Source organism: Carassius auratus, chromosome 15 (assembly GCF_003368295.1).
Source record: "Carassius auratus strain Wakin chromosome 15, ASM336829v1, whole genome shotgun sequence".
NCBI classification, from domain to species: Eukaryota; Metazoa; Chordata; class Actinopteri; order Cypriniformes; family Cyprinidae; genus Carassius; species Carassius auratus.
This window is the reverse complement of record NC_039257.1, coordinates 4,935,416-4,953,173: the sequence shown is the minus strand read 5'-3', so window position 1 is coordinate 4,953,173 and position 17,758 is coordinate 4,935,416. Positions and strand designations below refer to the sequence as shown.

Here is a 17,758-nt window from a genome sequence, read left to right as displayed (position 1 = left end):
ATGAAGACACTAAAGTAAAGCAATCAGCTGCAGAATCTTCCAGAAAGAGTGACTGTTGTACGTGTCTAATTAACCACTGGAAATATATTGAACAGAATAATTAATCCTCTTGTCAAGGTCCAAAATAAATTGGTGCCCTCCTTTAAGTGCAGGCCTAGTTCTTATGGATGAGTGGGACGTGCTCTACATTGCGTCCGCCTGCACCAGAGGGAGGATGCTAACTGTCTCTAAAAAAATAAAAAAATACAGGCCTAAATCAGTCCCCATTTATTTGGACACTGTTCTGTCTGAAAATGTTGCAGCTGCATTGTTTTAATCAATAATGACAAGGCATCATCCACAATGACTTCACATCTTTTCGGTTGAAATTACTGTGCTGAATTTGCACTGCACACACATATAATCTATATAAATAAATCACCACATCCCTAGATGTCATATGAATTTAACGTGGATCAAAATGAGTCAAGACTAAAAACTTTCCAAACTGTTGTATGGAGTTTGACTACATTTTCTTTAATTATTAATTAAAGCGTACTTATACTTCTATCCCTGACAGCCTCATTTTCACTCCTGGCAAAAGTTAAATATGGCGCTGCCCTGACTGAGGTCTATTGGTCTGGTTAGAATCCTTAAAATGTGTCTTTTCATGAAAGCAGCGTCATGACAGCGACATGAACAAAGCTTTCAGATATTATTAATGTAATATTTCAATTACAGACTATTATGATGATGCCTGTATTCTGCATCCTGTCTCATCTTTCTCAGCGTTTCATCTTTTCATCAGGCAGCATATGGCACATGAAAACTTCCAGGGATTTAGTTCATTCTTCTTAGTCACAATGTGCATGAATTAACTGATCACTGTCTGTTCAACAATTGATCCGTGACCCTGAAAGCTTCACAGTAAGATATATTTGTGTTAATTAATTTACACTGCAAGATATACAAACAAAACAATGAAACTATTATTATCTTAATTTTTTTTTACTATCCTTCTGTCTCTTCAAAATGAGACTTCATTATGAATGCAAACACATAGACCTGGACAATAAAGGACATTTTTGTGATACCTGCAATTAAATGCTGCTAACAAATGAAACAGTCTGGTCTTAGCTGGCAGAACCTATACTAAAGGTGGTTTTCCATAATTTAGAAATAGTCCATCAGAAATTTTAATTCTGTGATTTGTTATTCTGTTGAGTAAGAATATATTTCATAGAGTGTTGATAACCAATGACTTATTGTATATTTTACGCAAACAATGTAAGCCAATGAAAACTGTTTAGTTACCAACATTCTTCAAAATATTCTGTGGTGTGTGTGTGCGTGTTCTACAGAAGACAGTAAGTCATGCAGGTTTGAAAACAACATGAGAGTGAGTAAATTATGGCACAATTGTAATTTTTTGGGTATCCCTTTAACCACTGGATTGTAATTAATATTTTAGGGTTGAGAGTTCATAACAGCATCTGAGCACTGATTAACTGGATTAAAAGCAATATAGAGGAACCCTGCTGATTTTTACTGTATATATACAGCAATTTCTTAGGTTGCATGCTGTTACTGAAAACCAATTATTGGGTACACTGATGAATGGGACATGTCCAGCCTCACCTTATTAAGCTTTCACAGCAGAAAAAAAACCTGTTTTGAATAGATTTATTTTGTGCATTTTCAAAAGCAATAAACTTCCAGACTAGGGTCTTAGAGACTGAGACAAATGCATGGATGTTCCTAGGTGAATGCATCTCAGCCACAAATAACTTTTAAGCTGGTGGGTTATTGATGAAGTAATGAAGGAGGAAGATAACAAATGTTTTGTCATAACGGCAGGAGTGATAATTCTTTATATAAGCATTTGAGTCCATGGGTTTTGATGAGAGGTTCTCAGGCAACCAACACAACCCATTTTGGACATTCTGAATGCATGAGATAGCTGTTTGATGTTTGTTTGTGCCAAGAAAATACACTTGTACACTCGCGTGTTTCTTTGCAAGCACAATGCAGCACACAGCATCAACCAGTAAGGTAAACCTATTTTTACTTGTATTCTGAATAGATGATCAAGTCCGTTCAACAAACAAGCATTTTAAAGATGCATGCACTCTGTGATTATGTCCCATTAATAAAAGTATTGTAGAGATGATCAATGTTTTGCTGGCCGATATAACTGAGAGCTTAGACTTCATACTGACACCTGCTGGCATGGATACAAAAGTTTTCTGATGCCACTGTAGAAACACTTACTTGATAGGCTCCTTTTATCCTGCCTAATACATAATTTCAATCATATTTTTCTAAGTTTTCCATTTTCTCTTTTTGAGGGCTAAAACTTTGTGTTACTAAGTGCAAGGTTTGACATATTGACTAAGATATACATTATCACTAGAGTGCAAAAAGTGGCTGAATGTCATTAATATAGCTCATATAGCTCATACACATGCATGATCAATAATTCAATAACATGCATTTTTCATTGTTCGTTCAGTTTGACCAGCTACTCAGACACACTGAGATATTCAGTTCACATCCTGTTGAATGAATGAAGGATGCAAAGGAAAAACATTGCACTATACCATATCCCATAATATCTAAGCTTGTACCCACATAAATCTAATAGTGGACAATGATATAGTGAAATTCTCCTGCTACAAGGATTTACTGAATGGTTGAGGATAACCCAGGCATTCTCTGCACAGAGATTCTGTGTCCTAATTAGGCCCTGGCATTGACAGTGAGTACTGCTTGGGGCACTGTGGATGGGAAGCTGCAGGAATGTAGCGCTGAAAAACTCCAGGCACACCATAGTATCATGTAATTGGGGCAGAAAACAGATGGTCCTGAGCATGCAAAAGAAAACACATCAGAAAACGGAGTAGCTCGTTGGATATAATCATCCAAATAATTGGTGCATCATTATTAGAGTTGGAAATCGCATTATCGAATAGATTGCAAGTTCCATCAATATTTTAACACATGTATGGAATAAATATTTGGAAAAAAAGAGTTGAAGTTTCATAATTTCAATAATAAATGCAATTAAATATTATTCTTAAAAAAGGGGTTTGCTATATGATTTAATGACCTTCAGAGTTGGTGGTCTGAAAATTTGTGCCACCTACTCAGGATGTGAAGTTAAAACAGACATATTTTAAATTAAAATATTGGTAGGACATATGAGGCATGAGAGAATCTGAAGCTGTTGAATGTACTATCACAGTGTGAAATCTGTAAAAAATGGAGGTAGCAGAAAAAAAAAAAAGTGCTATCATCTTAACGTTCATATGGTGCGATGGCTTTACTACATGCTCTAAATCTAATCCTGACCTTGAAAGCATGTGGACAGTGTTGGAAACACATCCTGTTATGCAGTCCAACAATTGGCATGATACTACTCAACAACACTAAACAAAGAAAAATGTAGTAACATATTTCATAATACTGGCACATCTCATGATAACTGCATATTGTTTCATAACAGCTACTAATTCAAGTTATATGAGCTCTGTGTGTGTACCTTCTTAACCATATTTTAGAGACAGATTTGAATCCAGAAGTGAGCTAAATCTGATGAAACCTCCCAAAATAGGAGTGTTTTCCCTCCTTAAAACATTACGTTTCTGTATGTTTTAGGTCATATAAAACTGTGTATAAAAACAATATGGAATTTCCACATTTAGAAAACCGCAAGTTAATGCCTAATGTGACTGCTTGACTACAAAACTGACTCATGATAATCATTCAGTCACGAATTGTACTACATTGGTTGCTTTGTTTTGATTTACTAAAAAGAACCGTCTCATAAGAGTTATTTATTCAAGAGTCAGACTTCACTGATCGCGCTATATGTTTGTGATTCTCTGAAATGATGTGCACCACGTGCTCAATCAGAATCATAGTTCAGCTGATAACCTCAATTATTGAGATATTCGGAAGTGGTAATGGTATAACACTTTAATATAGGGACCAATTCTTACTATTAACTAGTTGTTCTTTATTAGTACTCATAAAGCACATGTTCTGACATCACAAATCCTACTTAAACTTAACAACTACCTTACTAACTAATAATAAGCAGCAAATTAGTAAGCACAGTGTGACCATGTTAATAAATTGCAATGTGTCCATAATATTGCCCATCAACCGTCCTAAGCTACACAACACTGTCAAAAGTAAGTAGACACCCAAACACCCCTCCCAAATGAACTTGCTGAACACTTAATTTCAAAGCCATTGGCATTAATAAGAAACTGCTCATCCATTTGTTGCTATAACTGCTTACACTCCCATGGGAAGGATTTCCACGGAAGTTGGAGACTGGCTGCAAGGATTTGATCCCATCCTGTTGAGGTCAGGCAGGGACCCAGTTTCATGTTTTATGGTGTGTACACGATCTTGCGGCCTCCTATTGTACATTTACAGTAACTCATTCAAACATAACGTAGTAAAGATAACAGAGTGGAACAAAAGAACATAATTCATACATGGCTCGAAAACAATGAAAAGACCACATGAGGAATGTCATGGAAGTAATGTATTTTTTTATTTTTTATTATTAGGTGTATGTAAATTATTCATGATTGGATTTAATGAATCCAATACTCTAGGTACAAGTTTTAATTGCAAAATCAGGTTGTATAATGAAAAAATGTCGTTCAGCCGTTCATGCAGCTACAGTCACAGAAGCCTTCAGGCCTTCTTTCAGAGCGAAACGCTGTGTGCTCGCCACACATCACAGTGGTACTGTGTACATAGTGACTAAGACTGCAAGTGTTACACTGGTGAGAGACTGAAGCATTGTTGATCAGCCTGTGGCACAGAGAAAGAGAGCAGTATCTGCTTGGCTTTAGTCACAGAAGCATAGAATAGAGCCTACAAAGACATTCAGTGGCACTGACCTCATACTCTGAGAGTCAGCTCTATTTAAAGCACAAGGATTCTTTCTGCCTTCTATTTTTACTCTCCCGTCTTGGGCATATTTCTGGCGGGGGACAGGGGGGGGGGGACTGAAATCACTGCCGTTTGCGACAATTCTACCACTTTGGAGGAAGCATGCACGCTCTGCTTTTATTAGATGTGTCAGTCACGGTCCAAATATGGAGTGCTGTTTTGATGCAAGTGGGTTTGTGTGATGTTTAATGGTATTATTAGAAATGAAGGACTGAAGTGTTATGTTCTGCTTTTATCATCTGCAGATCTTCACAGGAGATGCTAGAACACGTCAGGACCCCTGGGGGGTTCATGCATTTATCATTAACATATTTCGTAGTGGATTTTCCCTATAGGCATGTGAATCAAGATCATTCTGGTCTTTTCTGTCCACAGGCATCTTTGTTCTGGATAATATAGTGGATATAGTGAGCAAAAACAGTTTAAATCTAATGTAAATTTTTTTGGAGCAGATAGTAAAAAAGCAAATATTTTATTCCTTAATGTTATTTCTATCCCACGATTTTGCCCTGATTCTCTGTATCTGTTTCTGACACTGTTATAATACAAAAATAATACTAATAATGACCTTCAAATGTGATTTAAAGCAAAACAATGTGATTCATCTTATTCTTCTAAACTTTTCATTTTGAGAATATGTAAGTCTTAGAACCATTACAGTGGTAAAAAAATATGAAAGAACAATGAATTTAATACAGTAAATATATTCTAGAACTCAGTAAGATTACTTGTTAACCAAGTTCATCCAATATTTTCAAGATCAATTATAGCATGACTGAATTAGACAAGTATTTCCACTTGAGTATATGGCTGAATGTTTTTGCATACGCTTAGGGGGATTTCTGTACGTAAGCTTATTTGTCTTCCATTAATCGTCTTGTAGTACACTTCACACTCTTGATGGTGGCTTATGGACTTACCTTTTACTTTAAGACGGGCAACAGCGACATCTAGTGTTACACTTCTAAAGCCCTATTCCTGAATAATGCATTGGACGCACATATATAATAATTATAATGCACTTTAATAAAGTTTAACGTGAGGCAGTAGTTAAAATGGACAGGTGTCTACATTTAGAGTGCATGAAATATCAACTAATAATAAATAGCCAATGATTAAATGACCACTATTTAGTTTAAGACATGCTACCACACTCGTTCTGATGTCCTTAATAAACACCTCACCCTCAGCATTCTCTTCCCTTGACTCACCTTTACAGCAGTGCCAGCTCAGAGACGCCAGAGGGGTGCTGGGACTTTCCCTGGGAAAACACAGGTTCAGTGTGTCCTGTTTATAATGCTATAATAACAGTAAATCAGGATTATAAAGAGGAAGGAGGAAATAGAAAGTGGGGTGTGTTGCTGTAAATCCAAAGAGCAGGTCAGGTATGGTTATTACTATTATAGCCCACATAAATACACTGAGTTTTATACAAGTTAAGAACGATCCAAATAGCATTAGTGGCATAGTGATTAAGGATAAAATATACTTTATAAAATCAAGCTACTGAGAGGCATTTACAATGGAAGTGTATTGGAGCCAGTTTCTGGAGGATTGTGCAGCTTGCAGTTTTATTAAAGCCTTTACATTCATTTTTATTAAACAATCATGCATTATTTGATCGGTTTTAAATCATTATTTTGCCATTTGGCGCATTATGGTTTTGTTTTAAGGTATTTAAGGTAAGGATTGCCCCATTCACCTCCATTGTAAGTAATTCACTGTAGTTAGGATTTTCCGGTTTCTGAAATGAGGGTCAAAATGAAATTTGAGCAATCAACATTAGGCCTGATCAAGCCTACCCTAAAGTTTAACAGTAGACACTCAGAAGAAGACTCAGAGAACAAGTTCTTTTTCAACAAGTTTATTAGCAGTGACAAAGATTCTTGAGACATAATGTAACTCCCTCTTCATATCCACTGTAGGAAATTCAGAGAGAGCAACATAAAATGAAATATTAATTAAAACTTTTAACAGTCAAAACATGGCACAACTGAAGATAGTTGGGGGGTGGTGGGGGTGTGGGGAGGGGGAAAAGCAGTTTTTTCATGTTCTGATGTGTTTCCGTTTAATATATCGCTTAACACAGGCACCCTGAACTTGAAAAAGTTCACAATATTAACTTTGCATATAATTGAGCGTATGAATGAAGACAAATACACATGCTTGCACACAAACACACACATATGCATCCACACGCAAAAGACAGTTGAGTTATGAGGACAGGACAAGAATCATTCACACAACAAGAAAACAGGTGAAATTTTAATATGCCAACAAAGATGCATTTTCTCGGTACAGATTTCGCAATCACAGCATTTAAGTATCTCTGAACCCTTTTCCCCATCCGTACGTGCTCTCATTGCTTTAAACACTAAGGGGAGCTATTTAAGATGTATGTAAATAATTTATATTGCAATTATAGAATTTGTGGGGTAGTAAGTGCTTATTTAAATTGAGGAAATTAAGCTAATGTGCAACCCCCCGAAATATAAACTCTGTTCTGTTTGCATTCTGTGCATAGAACCTCAATATGTGCATTTGACCCCTGGAGTTGAGTTTTTTTTTTTTTAAACAAAGGCCAGGTTCAGTTCATTCTGCTGACCGCGTTTACAAAAACGTAACTGAGTTAGGGAGACAGCTCACCCAAAATCTGAATTCTGCCAAAATTTACTCACCCTCACGTTATTCCTAACCGGATTAAACGGTTTTCATCTATACAGTCAGGTCTGAAGCAGACAAGACATTCACTATATTTTGGGACAGGGTCAGAAAGTCTTTGGAAAGACATGAGGTTGAGTGAATGATGACAGGATCTTCATTTTTATGTGAACGATCCCTTTAAGAGGAAATAGGGATACCGGGACAATGCATGTTCACAGAGGTATTTCAGAATTAACTTAATGTAATGACAGATGGTTATAAATTATGCCTACATCAGTAACTCCTTAAGCAAATCCCTTGGATATCAAAAAAAAAAAAAAAAAAAACAACAGCTCTGCGAGTTGTTTAAAGACAAAATTTAGATAACTACAATAAAACTCAACTGAAGCCATGAATAGATGTGCATCTGAAAATCCAAGGAACGGGCTAATTATCAATCGCAGGATTTCTCTACATTGCACAAAGCTTTAAAGTGGAATCCAAACGGAATTAGAAAAGATGAAGCAGAATTGAACAACCTTACATCGGTTTCATCGACAGCTGCAATATCTTTTGAACCGAAACATGGAACAGATGTCGGATACCTCTAGAACAGAAACGGATTAAGGACGATCATGAAACATCCCACGTTTTCTGAAGACAGACCACATTGGAAACCATTACATGCTGCATTTAAAACATGGAAGAAAAGAAAAACAAACTCTGGCAAAAGGAAAGACATACAGATACGTAGTGTGGTTAACGTCTTCCATGTGTACTTGAATCTTTTCACCTGGCAGTGTTTCATGGTCATGTACAGAACACATCGATGCCAAATGATACCTGTAAAGACGCAAGCATTGGCTTTCAGTCAAAAATTAAATCCCTCAAAAGGTTACAATTTAAAAAACAGCTGGTACAAACATGGGATGTTCTTTTCATATTTGGCAATAACACTGTTGGTGCGTTTTTTTTGTTAGATAGAACACTGCCCTAATTCTACCTGAGTGTCTTTTTGTTTTATTTTCTTTCCTTTTTCTCTTTTTTTTATTTTACATTTTCTTTTGTTTATATTTATTTTCTTTTGAGATTGTGGACCGACGGTCCTTAGGTAGAGGTTAAAAGTTAGTAGCCTATGATTAATTACTAGAATTTCAAATATGTACTGATATGTCAATGTTTAAGGAAATACAATTCAAGAACATAATACGTAAAGTGCTACTGATTCTTATAAATCAATTAATCTGTGAAATGATCAAACAAGAGGATAGACTGTAGCTTTAGAATACATTTTCTGACATTTAAAAAAAAAAGAGGAACATTTACACAACGGCAGAATACCTGTTAACGGCGGTTCTACTGATGAGGCTCAAGCAAGCGCTTAACCGATAAGCATGGAAACACAGGTACAAATAAAAACATAAGAAATAAAAAGCATAAAAGTGTGATTGTGGTGCTTAATAAAAAAGAAAATAAAAAAACACTAGGGGCTTCTAGTCTCTTGAGTGAAATAAAAAGTCTGGATGGTTCGCCAGCGACTGCTCTCTAGGTTCCCTCTAAATTGCAGTGTAGTCCAAAATGAAGCAAACGTAGTCGCTTCTGTTCGGAATCCTATTCCAAAGAGCAGCTCTACAGAACTTAACCGAAGTGAACTAAAGCCTCCATAATGTACCTATAGCATTGAAGCTAAAGCAACTCTGTGGTGTGGCACATCTTAGCGATTAGTTCTGGGTTCTAACTGCTACTTGAGAATTAAAAACATAAAACACTCAAGATAAAAGAGTATAGCGTGATCTCCTCTCTCCGTTTACACATTCACACAATGAGCAAGACACTCGAACGGCTGTCAGGTGACAGAGGCGTGAAGAGACGACAGTAAGACCATTGGACGATAGCACTTTGAACTCTTCCGAAAGAGGACGCACGGAGCAGCATACTGCACATGCACACTACAGGGCGGGTGGTTCCCAATCCGAGTGTACCTCATAACCTGCCCTGGGAGTTTTTAAGTATTTCAAAGAAAAGAAAAAAGGAAGGAATAAAAAAAAACAAACAAACGAAGTGGAGAGACATCACTAACAGGACTGACCCAAACTTGGGCCAGAAATTAAATTAAGACAATTATTTATTCCCAAAGGCTTGAACTAACCGCCCCTCCACACATAAATGGAGTTTGATTCCCCTGAATCTCCAAAAACGAAAATAGTTCCTCTGGCCACAGTATGTTGATTCGTTGTAGAGTGACACTCTTCGGTTCTGTGCCCAGATGAATTCAATGTGACCACTACATGATTATTTGAATTCAAGAGGGCACACATGGTGACACGCTTTCCTCCTGGACACTCTCTTAGGTCTGTGAGTACTTAAAGGAGAAGCTTCCGCCCAACCAAATGTCATGATAGGGTTATCATGAGTGTTTGACGAGTGAGTTGTATGTCCCCAAAGTCAATGAAATTGTCTTCAGCAACATATCCGTATTAGAGTTGAGTTCCACAGCTCCTGTTCTTCCATTCTAATATTCTAAAACCAGCTAACCCCGTTTTTCCCCAAGCGCACCCTGTTCCTCTGCGCTCAGTCTTGACTGCTGACGGGTAACAAGGTCCTTTCTAAACCATTGGATTAGTTCTGATTCAGGATGCTTCGAGGCATCAGCCATGTTCCTCAAGCGCATCTTTTTGCAGCAGAGTTCATCTGAGATATAGTGTTCAGACACAGCTTCACTGAGCAGGTCCGTCCCATGACTCACTGTAGAGGACTACTCGATTTGGATCTGCGAGAATGTGAGAAAGAGGAATGTAGGTGAGAGCTGGGAACTCTAAAACCACAAACAAAAATGATATGGGAAGGGTTGAGGGATGTGAGCAGATGGGGCATTGGGTTGCAGTATCTAAATGCTGAATCATTGAAGGGTTTAATAATCACATGCTGAGATAGGAGTGCTCTATAAATATGTCAACAAACACAAAGAGGTGAATGGCAGCTTACCTTGTTTTTGCAAATTCAAAAAATATTCCATTTCTGCAATGAAGAGAGATGAAAGTTTAGTGTAAAAATAAACAAGTACAGCTATGATTCAATCAAGATCGGTCCTTTTTATTTAACTTGAAAGAAACTCACACTAACAGAATAGCTTCAAAATATAAAGCTGTCTTGTTGCTTTATATAACCACACGGAAATAACATTATATATATATATATATATATATATATATATATATATATATATATATATATATATATTAGAGTAACAACCTTATTCTAATTTGAGAAGGCCAAATAACAACTTAAGTAGACTAAACCAATTTATCTGCACCAGACAAACTTTTTTGTACATTAGAGATAGACTGATAATTAGTTTGAACAATTTATTTTTTACTCACATTTACACGTTTAAATTGGGTTGATCATAATGGCACCAATCAGCAGTGCTGGGTAGAAACTGATTACATATAATCTGCATCACGTAATCAGAATCCCCCCACCCCCCAAAAAATACTAGATTATATTAGGTTTTAAAATGATCATAATCAGATTACAGATATTTTTTATGGGTTACATGATTACTCACACAATGTCAGTGAATTAATAATTTAGTGAATTTAGTGATTCAGTGAATTAATTTATTGATTCACTTCAATTCTTATTTTTTTTCCTTTTAAATTTTCCTTTCTAAATGAAAGAGTTCTAAATGAGTTTGAGAAACCCTGCTGTAATGTAATGTTTAATGATTCCATGATGTTGATAAAGAATGAATATATTTTCTTTTTTGTTTAATCAACATGGTACACAATAATCCCATTCAAATCTGTGTGATAAACCGCATTACTAAAGACTGCATTACTTAATGCGTGTAATCCAGGCCGTTAATAACAAAAACATTTGTCCTGTAATTTGTAATCAGTAACGGACTACATTTTGTAAGTTTTTTACCTAGCACTGCTAATTGGTATGTCTATAATTGTCCCAGAAATTATATTACTTGTATTATGTCTTTTCAGATAATTACAGTTTTTAAAGATTTATTTTTGGTGTTTTTGACTTTTTATTGATAGGACAGTAATGAGACAGGAAGTGAAGTAGGGAAAAGAGTGTTGATGGGATCAAGAAAGGTCCACAAGCCAGGACTCAAACATGTGATGACCGAAGCACCTTTAAAGTTGTCAAAAATTCAGTATTTATATATTTAAAGATAAGGAATTAAAAAAATATCTTCATGCAACATGATCATTACTTAAAATCCTAATGATTTTTGGAGTAAAAGTAAAATCAATAATTTTGACCCATTCAATGTACTGTTGGTTATTGCTACAAATATACCCATGCTAATATGACTGGTTTTGTAGTCCAGGGTCACATTTATTGTATTAGTCCATCTCCATTGTACATTCATAAGACAGCATATCCTTGTAGTACATAGTAAAGTGAAAGTACTAAAGAAGAAACTTAAACAGTGAGTTACCTTTAGTGTGATAAATTACAGCAGCTTTTAGATCAAACGACCCCCAACTAGACCTCCTGTCAAAGCCCTTAGTATGGCCCTGGTCCTTGGCCGAAGCCACCTTAGGTGCAGCTGGGGAGGTGGGAGGCAGCTCGGCACAAATGTCCTTAGAGGAAGAACAAAACACTATTGCACCATGAACCCCCGTCTCATCTCTCTGGGCATCTGGGCCGAGGACAGAGGTCTCGGGTATGGCCCCGCTTGCCGGCATGGCACCGCTGCTCACACCCCGACTCAGATTCTGAGCGTTAGTCCATTTGTCTGGTTCGTGAGCCTTGGTGAAGGGTGGTTGTTGATCCGGTCTCTGAGAGGTACTGGAAGTCTGAGTGGCCACTGTAGCAGGATAGCCTCCCTGAAAGCTCACCTCCACCGACACGTCCTTTCCGGTTGAGCGGCACGACATGCCCTCTGGTCCGGCGCTAGGCTCATTGATAAAGGACAAGCCCCACTGATTCTGAAAAATGTCCCCCAGAGACTTCTGATTTGTCGGAGCAGCAGGGGGATCGGCTTGGCGGCCGCTAGGGAGCGAAAGTTGCATATTGGAGGAGGTGACGGGGTAAACGAACAGACTGGGCTTCCTGGGCTCAGCCACAGAGGACGTGGAACTTCCAACGGCCGAGGTGCCACTACTAGGGGGAGATGCTACATTCTCAGCGGCAACAGCCGGAGGCGCCAGCAGAGGACTGGCACTGAAATGGGGACAGCCATTCCCTTCCCCTGGAAGGGGACCGTTGGTAAAGCTAGCCGAGGTGATGGTTTTCACCGCAGACATGGGGACCTGTGGCGGTCTCCCAGGCACCTGGGGAGCAGGAGTGAGAGCCTCCCCGCCAGCTAGGGCAGTCTTATTGAGGTTCTCCTTCACTTTGCTTGCATAACTGATCTTAGGCACAATCTTAGCGCTACTATTGTCCACAGGAAAGACAGGCGGAGGCTTGAACAAGGTCCATGAGTCCTCTTTGGCGGAGGTAGCCCCTTTAACCTTGCTGGAGCGATCCTCGAACCGCTTGCCAGCCGCTTTGCTGTCTGAGTTTTTACGCTGAAGTTCAGCCATCGGCAGAGGAGGTGGGGTGGCGAAGGCAGGTGGTTCCTTGACTTTTAGGTGCAGCTCAACTTTTGAACCAGTTCTGCCACTCTCCATCTGAGAGCCAGAGGCCGAGTCCGGCGCCACAGGCCCGTGGTCTTGTTTGCCACCCTGTTGCATGGCTTTTCCCTGGGCAGAAGCAGTCACATTGTCCCCGGGTTTGCCATTCCTCTGGGCACGGCGCTTCTTGGGAGTAGTGTATCCACTCTCAGAGCCGCTGCCGTCATTATCAGCTCCGGGTTTGCTAGGGTAACCGTTGGTAAGTGGTACAGAATTGAGCGACACCACACCGTTCAGAGTAGCCAAAGCCTCTTTTTTGCATTCAAGTGTGTTCAACGTTAAGGACTTGTCATTTTTGAAGTCCATGCTGTTTCTGCTAGTGTTTCTACCTTTTCTGTCCCCTGTTGAGTCAGCGGTGAAGGCCCGTCTAGTGGGCTTCTGTTTCAAGTTGATTTCTAGCAGGTGTCTGTCGCCATTGCTGTTCGCAGGGTGCAGGGATCTTTCTGGGTTAAAGGAAGCGGGAGTCACCTCTCCCTCCTTCAAAGTTCCATTTATTTTGCCATTTTCTGCACAGAGGAGAAACAAAAAGCAATAAATATATGGAATGCAAATTGCAAATCTGCATCAATTGATCCACTGCACCAACAAATTTTGTCAAACGTCCAGATCAGATCTCAAGTTCCAGTAAGGGAACGGGTCAAGTCTAGCCAATGTTTGCACAAGATCAAGGAATATTTAGACTAGGTATGTTCTGTGGAACCAAGCCAGGGTCAGGCAGATGACATGCTGTCTACTGTCAACTCAAATTAAACAACCATGGAGGGTATTCAGTGTACTTCCAAATAAAACCAGTATAAAATGGAATATCTGTGATTTGATAGCCATAACCAACCTACATCTGAACAGAGCTGGTTTATCAAATTACATCTCTGCCAATAAAGTGAAATCAGAGATTATCAGTTTTCATACTGGGTCTGCCAAAACATTTTCAGAAAAAAGGAAAGAAACTTGTTTTTTTTTGTATCATGACAGAAAAAAAATCTGCATTATGTGTTTGTATTATAGCAAATATTGTAATATAAATAAATGTTTACTATTTTCGTATATATTTTAAAATGCTGTTAAATCATTCTAAAATTCTGATTTGGTTCTCAAGAATCATTCCTTAGTATCGTTGATAAAGGTTGTTTTTTCTGGACTCTTTGACATATTTCAAAAGTTTTATTTATTTATTTATTTATATGTGCTATATAAATAAATTTGATTTGAAACTACAGTCAATGTTATTTAACACAAAAATATATTTAACACACACACAATTTAAAATTTGCAATCAACAGTATATTGTCTTTATTTTTGCTTACTACTTTCAAGAATTAACAGTAAAACAGTCTGTTATCCAGAGGGATCCTCTGCAACAGGATCACTATATTTGGATATCCTTAAAAAAAAAAAAAAGACAAATGTTCTGTCAGGCAAGTGTGCATAAGACTGTTTGCTTGACTTCATGATTTCTATGGAAACTATTTATGGCAGATGATGGAATGTCCTCATAGGAACATAAGACTGGCATTAGCAACAATTCCATTCTGGCAACCTGGCATACAGATTCAAATTAATTCACAGAGGAAAAAAGCTGTATTTTTACATTACCATGTAAACAAACTAAATCAACAAGGCAGCAGGGTAATGTTCTACCAAAATCAAGGGTGTAACGTATTAAACAAGTGGTTTGAGCACTAAAACGGTTCTTAACGACCTATGTGTTTGAGGCAGAAAGTATGAGGCATGAAAAGAGCACCACTTGCGAGTGTGCTTTTATCGGACAGCTCAAGTCTGACATCGCCCTATTTTTAACCGGAGGTATGACGTGTCAAAATGGAGTACTCAGTCATATTTGGGTAGTTCTACAGCATTGGCGGACACGTCTTAAAATCCCGAAATGAATTAAAAACTCAAAACCGAGTACTGAGATCCCTTTAACAAATTCCTTTGATTTTGTGAGCTTACATTTGTGTGGTTTGTGTCTAACGCCATGCCAGCTTCTGGGGCTATTTTCATTTGTGTGGTAGTCACAGTCGTTGAAGTGGGTTAATCGCAACATGGCAGTCAGCAACGTTTATACTACATTAAATCATTTACAAAATTGTTTATGAATGTTAATACTTTATTTGAAACCAAGTTTTTGTGTAACGTTACTAGGTCAACAAACCGGCCAAGTCATCAGCTAGCTTAGCATGCTAAGTGGGCAGCCTAAATGATTAGCCACAGGAAGATGTGCTTGTTGGTACATCACAACGATTTTATAAAGTGACAACTTCAAAGATACATTTCAACAGGCGCTAGGAGTTTTTATGGACCAATTATGAACAGCTTTAGCGATATGAAGCGGTGTACTCCGCGAAACATTTTACACAATGTATTCCACAATAGCCAACTGAACCGTACAAACTAGCTTGATATCAACAGTTAACCCTTCACCTGCGGTGCATTTCAACACAGTTACGGGAGAGAATGCACACAAATAAAACTGTTTGTCACCTTTTGATTGAAATCAAACATACATGATAGTTCTCACGCCATGAGCTTCGTTGAATGAAAGTATAAATAATGCAGTTTACAGGGGGTAAAGAAAATGCACTTTAAAATAAAACCAACAGAAATGTCGTTATTTTATTACTATTATTTTGTAAATCTGCCCTTCAAAGCGTGCATTTGACAGTTTGCGTAACGTTATATGATTTTCCGGTTGCTTCCATTTACGGTTTTGGAACTGGAACGTTTGTATCCATGCAGCTATAGAATTTTCCGACACATTCTATTCAGGCCACTTTGTGCCGAGTTCGAATCGGAGGTAAGCGCGAGCCCATTCAATGCCAGGCCCACTCACATGACTGTCAAAGAGCAATAGGCCGCTATTCGAGCTAAGATGGTCAAACGGACACCCATAAAACAACATTAACAGCGACTCTGACAGAAAAACCTAGCATGGCTGACCGCATCGCCCGAAATTGTATTATGAAATACTCGGGTTTGTTCGAGAAACGGGCAGCTGTGAAGTTTGAGATTTGGCAGTCCATCATGGCGGACAGGAAATAACAGAACAAGCTTAAGATACGAGCAGGAACATTCCACAGGAGCCGGTTCGTGTTGCTGTGGCAGCAACGGGGCAGAGCTTAAAGGCTATCCTGCATCTCTGACGGCCGCGTTCCTTTTAAAAACGACCCAAACTGAGAGTTATGTTTACGAATGAATTAGAAGTCAGGGAAATGTGTAATACGTGCTGGGAGACCTGTGCACAAGGTCAATGTCCCTTTACGCTAGCTAGCGATGCAGCTAACACTGAATATAACTATTTCAAACAGTACAGTCAGCAAAGCATGCTCTTCGTTTGATTTAACTAATGCAGTATGACTGTACAAGCAATCTACGACATGTATTTGAAGCTTGTTCAGAGAGAGAGAGAGAGGGGAAAAATCAGTGAGCTTTGCTGGTCACCAACCTGTTTTCTTCGTCTGCGTTTTCTCGTTCTGGAACTTACGGTGGTTCTGATCATTGTTTACCGATATGTTTGATCGATCAGGGCCGTTCTCTGCTCCATGACTGATATATACTCCGGATGCCCCTTCGCAGGGACGTTCCTCCATTTAACGTTAGCGCAAGTGACAAAATGTGCTCAACCGGTGCTCGGTGGACGAGGGGAGTTGAGACATTTGCACTGCCCAATCACCACCGGCGTTAGTGCGTTTGGGGGGTGCCAGAGAGAAGCGGGCGGTGTTTAGTGCGTCGCGATGCAAGGCTTGGAACCTTCCCAGTCAAGGCCACAGGAAGCTGTCGTGAAAATTTACGCAATCAACCGACTGTTGTGTCAGTGCTGTCTTTGGTGTACTGTTGGCAAGTTTCATTCTTTAGTGGCTTTAGTGAGTAAAATCTATTGGTTCACAATTTGGTGTACCATTCTGCCAGTAGGTGGCGACAACTTCATGTTTATCAGCGAATCTTTGAATCATTTAATCTTAATCGACTAACAATCACGATCTCCGAACTCTGTTATCCTTTTTTTTTTTACAATTCAGTAAAGATTTCCTTAGACCACAGAAAGAAGAGCCGCTAAAGCATTATAATTGTTCCTCACAAATTACAGTAGTTTATTTTATCCATTTTATGGATGCTGTAGCAAGCTATATACATGCATACATACAAAGACATTTGTTCCCATATTGCAAAAAAACGTTTTTAAATATATTACTAAAGATACAAAAAATAGCCAATATTTATATTTGAAAATATTTTAATGTATAACCTATGATAACATATGTAATAAAAAAAAATATTATTGGCCATTTTTTGTATATTTTTGAAGTGTATATTTTTAAATATAAATATATATTTTGTAAGCATTTAAAAATATAATCTGTTCTTCATACGTCAGTAAGAAAAAATATTTTGTCTATGTGAACATACATGTAGGCTATTGTAAATACTAATTTAAATGTGTTTTCGTGCCACTGAATTAAATTTGTATATTTTTGTATGTGATGGTTGAAACTATATAATTAGCACAGCCCCAGCAATCACCATTA

At 38.2% G+C, this 17,758-nt stretch overlaps 1 protein-coding gene across 2 annotated transcripts; it reads right to left on the bottom strand.

The window, feature by feature from the left end:
• Window positions 1-6,801: 6,801 nt before the first annotated feature.
• Window positions 6,802-17,065, bottom strand: LOC113114805 (nuclear fragile X mental retardation-interacting protein 2). Of its 2 annotated transcripts, XM_026281845.1 has the most exons (5): window positions 16,678-16,769; window positions 14,540-14,616; window positions 12,056-13,741; window positions 10,582-10,614; window positions 6,802-10,366 (listed from the first exon to the last, which is right to left on the bottom strand). In XM_026281845.1, exons 3-5 carry the CDS (start codon window positions 13,539-13,541, stop codon window positions 10,314-10,316), a joined length of 1,572 nt encoding a protein of 523 aa, XP_026137630.1. In that variant the 5' UTR covers window positions 13,542-13,741; window positions 14,540-14,616; window positions 16,678-16,769; the 3' UTR covers window positions 6,802-10,313. The 2 variants fall into 2 exon arrangements, with proteins under 2 accessions (XP_026137630.1, XP_026137629.1); XM_026281844.1 differs by lacking the exon at window positions 14,540-14,616 and having other exon boundaries at window positions 16,678-17,065.
• Between the last annotated feature and the right edge of the window lie 693 nt (window positions 17,066-17,758).

Bases quoted from the DNA above. Each gene is read 5' to 3' on its own strand.
- LOC113114805 (XM_026281844.1), bottom strand. From the start codon at position 16,822: ATGGAGGAACGTCCCTGCGAAGGGGCATCCGGAGTATATATCAGTCAT. The intron at 13,742-16,677 runs GTTGGTGACCAG...TCCTCTGTGCAG, and splicing joins AACGCAGACGAAGAAAACAG to AAAATGGCAAAATAAATGGA. The intron at 10,367-10,581 runs GTAAGCTGCCAT...ACATTCTCGCAG, and splicing joins TTTGAATTTGCAAAAACAAG to ATCCAAATCGAGTAGTCCTC.